Genomic DNA, 14,309 nt, shown 5'->3' with positions numbered 1-14,309 from the left:
ATGCAAATCAATCGACAGTGGCTAGTAATTTAAGTTTAAAGCCTTGCGAAATTTGTATGTGCGGCCGAGAGAAAGCGAGAGCGAGAAAACTCACTGAAGGCATAGAACCGGTTAAGTGCCATGCCAACAGGATGCAAACCTGTGCCCGTGACGCCCATGTGTCCTATCTAATTGTCGATTGTCACAAAGTTAACTATAGTGGTTTTTACAATACTCTTTGAAGCACTTTCTAAATTATGTTACTTTTTGGCTTATCAGCTTTTAAATATTTCTCAGAAGTTTTTTCAAAATATGTATGTTCAATAAAAGAATGTTACATTCTTAAGTCTTGCGAATTATTATTGTAATGATTATGTATCCATTCACACAGCATAGTAAAATTATGTGTAATTTGTATGGTTCCAATGATATCCATGCAATAATTGAAAGTCATTTTTACTCTACTTTTGCGAAAGTTGTAAAGGTAGCTAACAAACAGAAACAACACTAAATTGCTCTCTTTAAAATAAGGTAAGTGAGTTTTTTTGTGTACCCCTACTGAAAGCAATTTCAGGAACCGCCGCCCGCCACTGTTCCAATTTATAAGAGTGGTACCTACAGCATGGCCCTCACATCCTAAAGCGGGATCCCCAGGCCAAGATCGTTGGCGGGCCCCCCTACCTATAGGTTAACAGCAGTGTGATGCTTTACAGCAGCGTTTCCCAAATGTTGTTCCGCAAGGTAAAATTAGTAAGAGTATTCAGCGTATTGTTAAGTAGGTACTTACCTACATCTATTCGAAATATTTAACTGTAATAAAAAATTGTAATTACCATATTATTACAACCATATTATATTTTAAACTTTTAATAATCCCGAAGAAAACTTGCGCCGCATGCGATTTTTTTTATTATTAGAGCAAATTTTTGATACGTTTATATAGTTTAGTACGTGGATCAATATTATAGTACAAATACTATAATAATTATACAGTTGGCAACACTGCACCAGACCAGTGTTGCTATCATTTTATGACCAAAATATAGTACATGTTCCCAAAAATTATAGTATTGAGTGCAAAAATAAAATAGTAGGTACGAGGGTGGGTCAATAAGTCCTTAGAAAAGCCGACAGGTGGCGCGACTAGTACTGTAAGCGGTTTGTTTTCATGCAGCGGCACTACCGATTCAGTATGCTGCGAAGTTTCAATCAGATTGGTCGGGTTGTTGTGTGTTTCTCGTACATTTAAAAAAAAAATTTGCTTGTGGAAAATGGAAAAATGGAAAATGGAGAAAATTGATTTTAGAGCTGTTATTAAACATTTTAATATAAAAGGGTTAACAGCAAAGGAAATAAAAAATGAGTTGGATTTAGTTCACGGCATATCTGCTCCTTCATTTGCAACTATTTATAACTGGTTAAATGAATTTAAACGTGGTCGTACATCAACAAAGGATGAACCACGCTCAGGACGTCCTGTAGAGGTGACTACACCAGAAATGATCAATAAAATCCACGATATGGTGTTAAGTGACCGAATATTAAAGTTGAGTGAGATAATTGAGGTTACAGGGATCTCAAAAGGTAGCGTCATTTCTATTTTACATGACAAATTGGGCATGAAAAATATTTCTGCAAGATGGGTGCCGCGTTTGCTCACAGTCAACAATAAACGCAATAGGGTGGTGGCCTCTAAAGCCCTGTTGTCGCTCATGCAACGCAATCCGGATGAATTTTTTCGTCGCTTTCTGACTGTAGATGAAACATGGATACACCACTATACTCCCGAGACGAAAGAACAGTCAAAGCAGTGGATTGCGAAGGCAAACCATGTCCAAAGAAGGCGAAAACCGTAAAATCAGCTGGTAAGGTTATGGCTACTGTATTTTGGGATGCACGTGAAATTATTTTCGTTGACTATTTGGAAAAAGGAAAAACAATAACAGGGGATTATTATGCATCTTTATTGGACCAGCTAAAAAACAAAATTGAAGAAAAACGGCCTCATTTAAACAGGAAAAAAATCCTCTTTCATCAGGACAATGCCCGTGTTCACACATGTTTACGATCAATGGCTAAAATTGAAGAATTGAAGTTCGAATTGGTCGACCACCCACCGTATTCGCCAGATTTAGCCCCCAGTGACTTTTTCCTTTTCCCAAACTTAAAAAAATGGCTAAGTGGACAACGTTTTTTTTCAAATGAAGAAGTCATCGATCGGACAAATGCTTATTTTGAGGACCTTCCGAAAACTGATTTTTCTGACGGTTTAAAAAAAATTGAGAAACGTCTAACCAAGTGTATTGAGCTCCAAGGAGATTATGTTGAGAAATAAAAAAAAAATACAAAAATAAAAACTGTTTTAATGCTTTTTTCTAAGGAATTATTGACCCACCCTCGTACCTACTCATTATTTTCGGTTGAAAATATACTTATAGGTTTTTTATCTGTCACAAAAAAGTGAGAAACGGATTCAGAATTATATTTTTTTTTACAAGTGAATCTGAAAAACTCTTCAAGGACTGTTTTTCCTGACCTAACAACTTTTTTTTCTCGGTTCGACAAGGTCAGGTAAGACAGGTCCGAATTTACCATAGTGCAAAAAGGCACTCCGAATAGGGTCCCGGAGCTCTGAAACTAAATTGTACAAATCTGATATGATGTTGTCTACTGATGATTCTGCCTACAGAGTCACCAGTAGAGAACTACAGGCAAAATTTCTTGACATAATCATGCATAGCCTGATTTCTACAAAACTTGAGTCATTTACAACGAATGAACGCCATGAATTTAGATTAAATACCATTCTAATGAGTGGGGAGACATAGCGAAATGTGGAAGGGAAAGCATTTTCTATATTACATATATTTTTTTTTTTTTTTTCAGGACGATCCTTGGGCAAATGTATCCGATAAAGATATCCTGAGATCTCCACCATTGTTGGCAATTTTACCATGCACGCTTCATGATATTTCTCTTGCTCATAATACGATTCTATTACTCAGGAAAATTGTTGACCGGGTAGGTGTGATAATATCTCTGTTTTAAAATTTTGAAGCCTGAAATGTTTTCTGACAAAAAAAAACTTTTGTGATATATTTTTGATCTCTTCATTTATACCAGGGGAAGCCACACTTTTTGTTTCTAGGATCGACAAGTTGATAAAATTATTTATGGCGATCGACTGATATCACTCGTAATTATATCATGCGAGAACAATAAAAACCCATTTTTAATATTTCAAATAATATGTATTTATGTATTTTGAAAACAGATATTTTATACATATAAAAAATAACGATACAAAAAAATCGAATTAACGACAGTAATTTAATATTATTATGTCTTCCACTTATAAAAAATTAAGTAGGTACACATTAACTGTAATATCGACATAGTTACACAATTTACCTGTATATCGAATATTAGAAATTTTGTATTTGTCAAGTAACAACATGCAGCCATTCGCCAGGAAATATACTTAAAATAAATTCTACACGTGAATTATCATTTAATTACAGCAATAATCATATCACATCAAATTTCATCGCACAACCATGTATTTTAAAATGTAAATATCCCTTGAGGAAAATAGTGCCGCAGGCGACTTTTTTTTTACTATTCGAGCAAATTTGTGGTTTATGTTTTTCTCATTTAACTGGTCGACCCCCCTTGTGGGAGTCATGCCTGCTGGTGTATAATGCAATGATAACTGATAAAAGTGGGTATTGCTTCCTCATTTTTACATAAAGTAATAAACCCAACATGATTTCCAACCATAGCAGGAGCTCCATCAGTCATTACCGATACTAGCTTATGAATAGGAAATCGAGTATGATTGATATACGACTTAAATGCATTAAATATATCTTCTCTTTTGGATCGTTCCTAATAATTCTTCTGAAGCAGACATGTCTTTAAAAACCAATCGAATAAAAACGCATAGTTGCGCAATATCCAGATGTTTTCCTGTAGAATTTTTTCCTCGCATGACTGTATTTCTTGATAATGATATGTAAGAGAAGAAATAAGAACTGGCGGATTTTAAGAGCTGTAACGTCGAGTAGTTGTGACTCGTTTGAACAAGAAATAGTACAATATATTATTATGTCCGCGATCGACCAAAATCTTATCATACCTTCGCAAACGACGCACTGGCCATACCTGAGTTATACAGAGAATATGCGAATATGTGAATATGTTTATGTATTATTATTTTTATGTACGTTGTTGAAATAGAATCGCCACGTAATCTGTGATTATATTCAATTTTCAGGGTACTATAAAGGTCCTAAACGATATTGGAATCTGTGAAGTAGTTTTGAAATGTTTGCAAGTAGTCGGCTCCGTGAGTGATGCTTCCTTTGACGGAAGAGACCTCATCTTGGAAGACCTTCGCGGCCTTCTAAACATGGTGGCAATTAAAACAATATTCTCCCAACAAAGTTTACAAGTAAGTAATCATATTATGCTTGGATTACTTTCTCTAAAACATTGAATCTAACGTGAGTGATCCTCTTAAATCAGGGGTTCACAAAGTGTCACATGGTGAAAAAATTAAATATTATTAGAGTAATAATAATGTATATTATTTAGATAATAATACAAGTTGACACAATGAAATATTTTTTTGCCTTACGTTTTTTAAGAACAGAAAATATTTACAAAAGAAAAAGCGTCCCGCCAAATATTTTTGATTTTAACATTGGCCCTTTGACGAAAAAGTTTTTGAACCCCTGTCTTAAATCATCAGAATAGTATTACATAGTCCAGCGGCACATCTAAAAAAAAGTGCGCTTTTTTATAAAAGCAAAGTGTAATACCTTTTTATAGACTTAATAATATTTACTAGCTGAGCCAGCTGGCTCTCGCCAGTCTGTCTCGCTAGGTCTTGCAGACAGCTTTTCGTCATAGTGACTTGGTGTTGGATTTTAATATAATAATTGTAAAGTGTGTATAGACGGCGCCGTAGTTTTCCCTTCGGGAAGGATTTTCATTCACGTCAGACAATTGAAAATTTATCTGATTTGTCAGTTTTACGATATGCATGTCGTCACTGCCAATACAAATTTGGAGTCATGTGCGTAGTCTATTCTGGAGTCTGGCCTTCTCAATATCATCTGACACCATTTCAGGCTGCTAAGCCTAGCAGAACAGCTGGCAATCGCCGATTGCTACCACTGTCATTTTAATTTTAATACAATATATGTGTAGGTATGTGCATTTAAATATGATAAATAATTATACATCTCAATCGTGATTATCATAAATAGCGATCCAATATAACGCGAATATTAATCTCTTTCGGGTCCCATTTACATAATAGAAAAAGGATAGCAGCATAAAAAATAAATTTAAACATTATTTTGTTTCATTGTCTATAAAAAATAAATGCTTGGAGCCACAGAATAATATTTTAAAAATCATAATTTGTTTTAAAAATCAACCTTAAACAATATAGTTTCCCGGTGCGGGACATTCATATCGAGACAAATGTTGATAAATAATGAAGCAATACATATTATATCTGATAAGAATAGGAATTTATAAGACCTAAAGATGTGGAATCAGCTTAACGCTTTCGCTGCTGAATAGATAATGAGATTTTAATTGCCCCCTTTAAAATGCACGTTAATTACATCGATCGGCCGCCTGGTCATTACGCACCGTGTGCGTCTTCCGCGTCCAAAGTATTAAAAAGGCCTTCATCCAGCAGTGGATTGATACAGGTTGATGACGATAATGACGATATAAATGGTAGGTATATAAAAACACAAATTTAAAAAAATATTGCAGTTTATATGACCAAGAAGAGTAGAATTAGGTTGGGAAAACCTTCATCCAGCAGTGGATTAATCTTGGTTGATGATGATAATGACGATATTATGAATGGGAAAATATAATATCAGGAATTTTGATAAATATACCAATTCATATTATGACCGACAGAAATTAAAACAACTTAGAGAGGCCTTCATCCACCGGTGGATTGATTCAGGCTCATAATGATAATGGAAATATAAATAGATATAATATAATATCACCGATTTTGATAAATACAGCAATTCAAATGACAGAAAGGAGTAGAATCAGGCATGGGAGGCCTTTATCCAGCAATAGATGGGTTTAGGTCAATGATGATAAGGACGATAGAAATAGGTATAATATAGTAGTAGAATCAGGTTGCGGAACTCTTCATCCAGCAGTGGATTGATCCTGGTTGATGATGATGATGATTATGATGACGATATGAATATGTAGATAAATAATATTAGAAATTCAATACTGTCAAGAATACAATCAACGTAGAGAGGCCTTCATCCAGCAGTGGATTTATTGAGGCTCGTGATGATAATGGCATTATATATAGATAGGTAGATAATAATATTATATCACTGATTTTGATAAATATAACAATTCATGTGTAAGTAAGGAGTCGAATAAGGCTGAGGAGGCCTTCATCCAGCAGTGGATAGGTCAAGATTGATGATGATAGGGACGATAAAAATAGGTAGATATTATACAATATCACACATTTTGATAACTATAACAATTCGTATTAATTTCTTTCATTGTTTGCAATGGCAACTTTGTTAGTATGGAAATTAGTAGCCTAGGTAATTATTAAATAACAAAAATAGTGGGTGAACAGCCACAAAGAAGTATTTAAAAAAATCAAATTTGGAGTATCACGTTATCTATGAAATGGCCGACAGTGGCGCACGCGCCTGTCAAAATTTTATTTACGTAGTGAATTGTACCAAAATTATGATTTTTTCACCGGAAAAAAGTGCGCCAATGCCTACATTACGATATTTGAATAAAAATAATCGAATTCGTTTGTCAAATAAAGGATTAGAAGGTCTTAAGCGACGAAGACGTCATTCTGCTGTACGTTAAAAGAAGTATGGCGAATTGTATACGCTATATGAGAAAATATCGGTTATAAATGTCACGTTTCTGGAAAATCATCGGATATTTCTCAAATTTGGTCAATTCAATCAGTAGATAATTTGGAAGCGCACATTTCGAAGTGAAGATGTAAAAATAACAATAAAATGTCGCTTAAATGAGCCATTGGTGCGTTTTCCAAAATCTCTTAGGATAATAATATATAGGAGATTATTATTTGACCATGTCCGATCCTAATAGGATCATATGGGCCCCACAGAATGGAGGTTTGCATTAACAGATTTTATTTTTACGAGAAATGGATGTCAGCCACTTGCTCAACCTATTAGGTCCATACTCTGACTTATACACAAATTGAAAAACAATATTCGAACCTGGGACCCTCGACACTATAGACCGGCGCTTAAGCCACGCGGCTATCGTGGGTGTAGAAATAATAGCATAAAAAATAATTAATCGAAAAATAAAAGTATTTTTAAGTTTTTTAGTTGCCATCTTGGTATTTCATAGTTTTCCAATTGAAAAATGAATATCAAGTTCAACTTTAAATTAGTATTCAGCACCATAAAATACATCTCTAAACTAAAAATCTATCAAACCAAACTGTACTTATAGAAAATTGAACTTTTGACCACTATTTTGGCATTTAATGGACTTCTATTTGCAAACAGTCCTTAGCTTCAAATTGGTTTTCACAGCCATAAAATACACGTCCAAACTGAAAACTCCACCAATTCGGATGGTAATTGTAGAAAATTGAATTTTTCTCCGCCATTGTGGTATGTAGGGACTCCTTGGTAAATTTTGATGTGGTTGAATATCTAAAAACAACCCATAGGATATGCCTATTCATCTTGTGAAAATTCTCTTTTATACAAAAATGCACAATTTGATAGAAATTCCGACCATGCCGGTGGACTATAATATTATATTATATGCATACATAAAATTCACATAACTGTTATGACTGAAATACTAAAAATTATGATTTTCATCATAGGTTAGAGTGGATTTGCATTTCCAACTATGCTATTTGGAATTAAAGGAGCGATCGAGGTCGCATGTAAACTTGCCCGCTTGCCACGTAGCGAGGGTAATACGAGACACGCAGTGCTCACTCTTCAAGGCGGAGCTCGACTTCATTGAAGAGAAACTTAAAATGGCCACCACAACTGACAAGATGAAGACTGTAAACTATTTCGCTTCAGGTGACTGATTATTTTTTAAAATTTAACAAAACAAAGTGCAAACGTATACACATAGATCAGCATTTCTTAATCTATGGGTCGCGACCCAAAATTCGGTCGATTGGTATATTTAGTAGGTGATGAAGTATTCTCAACAAAACAATATTCTGGCAACACTGCTTAACGTTGGGATTTCACGCAATCGCAGTGGTCAAAACTAATAATTTCTTTCGAGACGACATTCTCTTCTCTGTTTCTCTGTTACCATTATATTATAGTCTGCTTATATTAATTTATTCTACCCACAATGGCAAAACTTGAATACAAAGGAGCATTTTTAGAAATTGCTTTCACCTGCATTAATGATCACGGAGTAGACAAGCCACAGTATGTTGTGTAGTATTAAGTAATGAATTTTTGAGAGAAAACAAGGACAGATCAAAGACAGCGTTAGAATCAAATGTTGTTTACCAAAACTGTATTTAGTATTATTAAAATAAAATATTTTTTTGTTAGTAAGTACATAATATGTGCTATTTTATTTATTTTATCTTGGGTCGTGAACCAAAATTATTACCCTAAATTGGGTCGCAGATCAAAAGGGTTAAGAAATGCTGTCATTGATAGATACGAAATGATTCATTTTAAAAAGGATGCAAGAACGCCTCAAAAGCTGAATGGACCATTCTTCCAATCAGATTAACATTTTAATAATGAAACTATGTACTTAACACTGTAAAATCGGTTTGAATACATATATCAGATTGGTAATGTATATTGAAGCATCTGTGATTTTGAAATATTTGCTTTTTGATTAGCATTTTGACTATTACCATGATACCTAAGCACGAAATATAGATTCTTTAGGTTTTCTCTGTGTATGTTTATTTCATTATAACTCATAAGCTATTGGATCGATATTGATGTAATTTTCACAGCTTTTAGACTACATTGTTATTACTAATTTACTAGTCTCAATATCTAAGTTGCAGAAGTTACAAGGTAAAACTTCTCGAAAATCACTTGCAACAATTTATTATGGATAGGTAAAGTGGTCAGATAGCAGCGGTGGTATGATGAGGTGGTGTGCGGGTTCACACCTCCATCTAATCATTGTCTCTCTTATTGTTTTTAAAATAATAGGTGGATAAATTACATTCAAATCGAATCAGTCTATTTCTTCATTCTGTATATTCTGTCTATTTTTTCTTTTATGTGGATAAAGTCAAGAGCGATCGTGGGTTGTGGGTTGGGCTAGTCTTTCACTAAACAGTTGAACTGCAATTAATATTTTATTTGTAGTGCTATCCGGCGGAACATCTGGCGGTAGCGACCGAGAAAGTTCAGATCCTTGGAACTGCGCCATCCGGAAAACTGTAAAAGGGCCTGCTGCGCAACAAAGCACCTCGAAGCTGTCTCGTTCCGACCTGACCAGCCGGCACGGGACACTATTAACGCATGTGACAGCTTTTCTAGTCAATAGAGGTATGCTACAATTTTATTAATATTCTTTTCAGAAGTTAACTAAGTTCCAGGGGGCACATCATCCTTGAATTTATGGAACTAGAAGGGTCATCCAATGTTTCTAGTAGCCGGTCAAGAGCCACCATGGGATGTAGTTATTTTTTTATTAGCCAGACACATTGAGTAATTTTTACTGAAATTACATCAGTTCACAATGGTAATAACTCAATACAACCAATAGACACTAATTTTATAAATGACATCCTTGCAAAAAATCACAAATGTGGCATCGGACTGTAAAGTTGTGTCAGTTCTACGGTAGGATTTTCTTTATAATATTATAAATAACCATGGCCTTTTTTTTGTACAAGGTGATTGCGAGGGTTAGTTACATTGATCTTCAGTTAATTATGTTCCTCCATTTATATCTTTAATATTCTTTATGGCCAGAAATAAATATTTTGTGTAGTGTTCTTGTGTTGTTTTGTTGTTTAGTATTTCATAAGGTTTTTGGAGGTCAATTGCATGGTTATGCTGTCTACATAGATTTCTGAGAGTCCATCGCTCCTTTTCTATTATTACAGAGTTGTTGATGACATGCCACACAGTTTGAGATGTGTAGTCGTCACATGGATAACAATCATCGTCCCTCAATTTAAATCTTTTTAGATAGGCTCTCACTGCTCCGTGGCCTGTTAGTACCTGTGTGAGTTTGTGTGATATTTTTATGTTCCTGGCAATAGGGATGGCATAGTTTATGTTTGGAATAAATTTTTGCCTAGAATCGGCGGTAGGATTACATATTATCGTTGATTTATACAATTTACATTAACAAACTTGTGTAACTTACGACACTACAAGTATGTACGAAGTCTTTCCTTTTATACCATTAAAATGCCATTACATACCAAGTTGTCTATGCCCTTTTTTCCAGATGTAGACCTGCAGCCTTCGTCTGCCGAGATCAATTTGGTTGAAAGAGTTTTCAATATCCTCATTATGAGTAAGTAATCCTTTTTGCTCATTCTCTACATCGTTCTGATGTACAGTTTATTGTATACTATCATAATTTCTCTGTATCTTTATGAATTAACTGGGTGCCGTAACTAGGTAGGTGTGACAGGTGCACAGGCAACGGACGAAGGAAGCCCTGAAATGGAACTGCCAACTTGTGAAACTTGCTACACTTGTTAATAGGACACTAGTGAATTTTTAGAATCAATAAATTTTACTGATTTATATACAAAAATCAGCTGCAGATCCCGCCACTAAGTAAAATTAAAAATTTTAAGTTTGAAGTCTCGATAATTGAGTTATATCAATGTATATAATATCAATGATGCTCTCCAAATATTTCCCATTTCCTGTTTGTACTGCTTCATGTGAGAGAAGTTTTGTCAAGTCAACACTTTACCTACCTACTGTGTAAAATTACGCCTAGTGATAAAAGTCAGTAATTTTCGATCGCTACATTAAAAATTATGTAACTTTTGAACGTAGGTAACAATATATTTCAATAAAATTTTCAAATAACACTCTTGTTTATGGCTTTGCAGTTAAAATCTATTGAATGAATTTTGTGATTTTTAATTCGACTATTTCAATTTAAATATATAAAAAGGTTTTAATTCACTGTAAAATAAATATTAGTACCACATATCCATGACCCATAGTTTATTGTAATGCCTTCTTTGTTATTACAGTGATAAAATAAAACAAAACTCCAGATTTTTTAAAATACTCAGAAGAGACATTTTTATTAGTATTTTTGACTCGCTTATTTGGGCGAGCCATTCAATAATGCAGTGACACACTCTTGCACGTTTAAAATTGAATACCGAATGTATTTTGTATGAAAAGGTTGTATATGACTGTATAGACTATGCAGTTGTAACGGTTAGTTACTAGGACTCCACGTTGGTGGGAGCGGTGGATAAAGTGTTAAGATTTAATTAAGAACTGTATAAGATCGACTATTGGGCAACAACAATCATCAATGATTTCGATTGAATAGAATATCTTTTTGGGGTGTGTGGAGATGAGAATTGATGAAGTGAGATGAGCGGAGTATGAAGACTTGTAGTTGCTGGAGGAGATGGCGAGTTTATTTTTGGATTGACAAGTGCAGTTTACATAGGTACAATAAAGTCAATACCTAATATAATATATATAATCTAGTGAGACAATATATAGCCTGAGGCTTGGCGATACTGAGTGACAGTTACACGATCAAGATAAAAGCGTAGTGAGATATTCATTCAATCGTTGTAGCCTATTTATTGAACCCCTCACGATCGAATAATACTGACACTGAGTATCCCATGCCTTCGGTGAGAAATGCATTTTTAACTTAATAAATATTACTGAGGTAAAAGTTCTTATTTGCAATTGGTAATTAGATTCGTGTGAAATTTGTATGCTAAAAATGTATGTACTAATCAATATTATTTTCGCCATCAGCGTTTCTCACTGAGTAGGCACTAACCGATACCGCTGGCGGCATGTGAAAAATGTATATAAAAATAATTAAATAATATTTCCGCCATCGATTCGTTGGCACATATTTTGCTGACAATCTTATCATCATCTATCTGACATCTTTAAAGATATTAATTATGCTACGGCACTTATAATCGCTAAGCAAAATTTCTCTAGATTATTAGTAAGGATGTGGGTGCTATACCTTCATAATTTTAGTCCCGAAAAATTAATGGTGAACATTAACTTCTTCATTGCAGTAATATGTGGCAATCACGGCCTGCGTGCAAAATGGTGGAGCAGTCTCAGCGGCAGTGATCGTCAAGGTGCACTCTCTGAGATTTTCCATTCCATGATATCACCCGCCTCCAATCCCCCAGTTTTGAAGAGGATTGCAATTAAATCGGTGTTCGATTCTTCACCATTCGTACAGCAAACTATATCTCCGAGTGATCCTAGTAATCAGAGAAGAGTGAGTATTAATGTTTTTATTTTATTGATCTAGTTTCTCTGTTATCGAATTCATATCATGGGGTTCGAACTGTGTCCCACGACTGAAGACAGGCATTCTGTTACTATCAATTCAATTAGTGCTTTTTTTCATATTAAAATTTAATACTTTGATGTTCATTTAGTTTTCTTTTGACATCCTTTTTATAGTGTATTTTCTGTGTGCATTCGACTAAATTTTAATATGTCATTACAACACTCAGTGGATCTATTCTATACACAAGGCAGCTATCGACGGTAGTTTATCATATTGATTTATTATAACTGTTACAATAAGTCAGCCGTCTAATTTGTCAAAACTGATCTCGCTCTAAAAGTCAACACGGCTAAGAGAGGATCTGTTAAAATATAGCACTTTTTGACAGTTTATGCAGTTAACATATTGTACCAATTAACCGCCTCAATACATAAATATGATAAACTACTGTAGATAGCTGCCGATAGCCGCCTTGTGTGTAGAATAGACCCACAAGTTCAAATACTTATGACTAACACTCGTGCGTGGCTATTTTTCTTGGATACATATTTGCAATCTAGGATTTTGCTCACGTGAGATAAAAGCCTCACTGTTAAAATAACCCTTAAGCCTTGTATCAGGAATCGTCATAATGGATAGTGTCACGCGTGTACCATCAGATCATTGACAGTTATTGACAAACTTTACATAATAAGTGCACACAGGCCAAGAAGGGTAAATGGTATGTAAATTCTTTTTTGCAACGCAGAACAAAATGAATGTTATTTTTTTCAGTTTATTGCTAAGTTATACATTTTATGTATGACGTTTATTTTGTTATTAATTGTGTTTAGTTTATTAATAAAGTAGTTACGTTTAAATTCGTTTGTTTTTCAAATCCCCCATTGACCGTGTCCAATACTTATTAACCATACCAGATGAGGATTACCTGTGCTCAGTGGCGACTCGACGACTTTCTAGGTGGTGGGGTTTAGCCATTAATTATTAAATATGCATACCTACCTACTTTCTCATATTATACATTACTTATGTACCGAGCTACTTATAATAATATGATTTTAATAACCGAATGGCTGTCAATGACGTCTTAAGACGCGAACTTTTCGCGCTGAAACGACGCTCATACAAAAATGACATCTTCGGATGTCCCGCTTTAAACGGGAGTTTACGTAAACGCTTAACATAAATCAATTATTTTAAACATACAAATATGTTGAACACACAACGACATATATTGGGAATATCGTCATATACGCAGAATTGAAACAGAATTCGTTTTTACCACTTGAAACGTAAATTGATTTTAATTTTTTATTTTTGCAATAAAATTCGCGGCGTGCAAGGTAACCGCCATACATACACCTACCGGCAGTAAAAAGGTTAACCTTTGGATGAGAACCAATGAGGAAATGAGTAATTTTTCAGAATAATATGATTATTAGAGTCATTACTTAATCATATCTATAAAGCATGCTTAAAAATATTAACCTAATTAATAATAATAATTATTATAGACTTACCATTATCATTACTTACCATTACCGACATACAGCGAGGGTTTTTACTCACCAGGGGTCATTTGATTCGCTCCCCAGTATCCGTATACTAACGCTAATGCATTCACATCCTTTATAGAATGAGATTTGTACCGCGGAGACGTGATGGGATTGAGTGACCCCCGGTCAGAGAAAAATAGACACCATAGCTCTCTTAATTTGTACATAGGTGTCACCATGAAATAGGGCGTATTTAATTAAATTAATTATTTTAATACCGCATAATTTTACAATCATTGCTTTATT

General features: G+C 34.4%; 1 protein-coding gene across 3 annotated transcripts in view; it reads left to right on the top strand.

Moving 5' to 3' along the window:
* Nucleotides 1-14,309, top strand: part of mv (lysosomal-trafficking regulator mauve) — a 92,759-nt gene that overhangs the window by 55,382 nt on the left and 23,068 nt on the right. For all 3 annotated transcript variants that reach the window (XM_085960418.1, XM_085960417.1, XM_085960419.1), the window contains 6 exons: nucleotides 2,866-3,000; nucleotides 4,256-4,432; nucleotides 7,892-8,099; nucleotides 9,381-9,563; nucleotides 10,477-10,545; nucleotides 12,281-12,492. In XM_085960418.1, the coding sequence (XP_085816544.1) occupies nucleotides 2,866-3,000; nucleotides 4,256-4,432; nucleotides 7,892-8,099; nucleotides 9,381-9,563; nucleotides 10,477-10,545; nucleotides 12,281-12,492 (984 nt within the window). The remainder of the gene's footprint in view (nucleotides 1-2,865; nucleotides 3,001-4,255; nucleotides 4,433-7,891; nucleotides 8,100-9,380; nucleotides 9,564-10,476; nucleotides 10,546-12,280; nucleotides 12,493-14,309) is intronic.

This window comes from Rhyacophila brunnea, unplaced genomic scaffold (assembly GCF_057557595.1).
Source record: "Rhyacophila brunnea isolate RB1 unplaced genomic scaffold, BYU_Rbru_1.0 scaffold_11, whole genome shotgun sequence".
NCBI lineage: Eukaryota > Metazoa > Arthropoda > Insecta > Trichoptera > Rhyacophilidae > Rhyacophila > Rhyacophila brunnea.
Note: the sequence above shows the minus strand (reverse complement) of the source record. Positions and strands in the feature narration are given on the sequence as shown.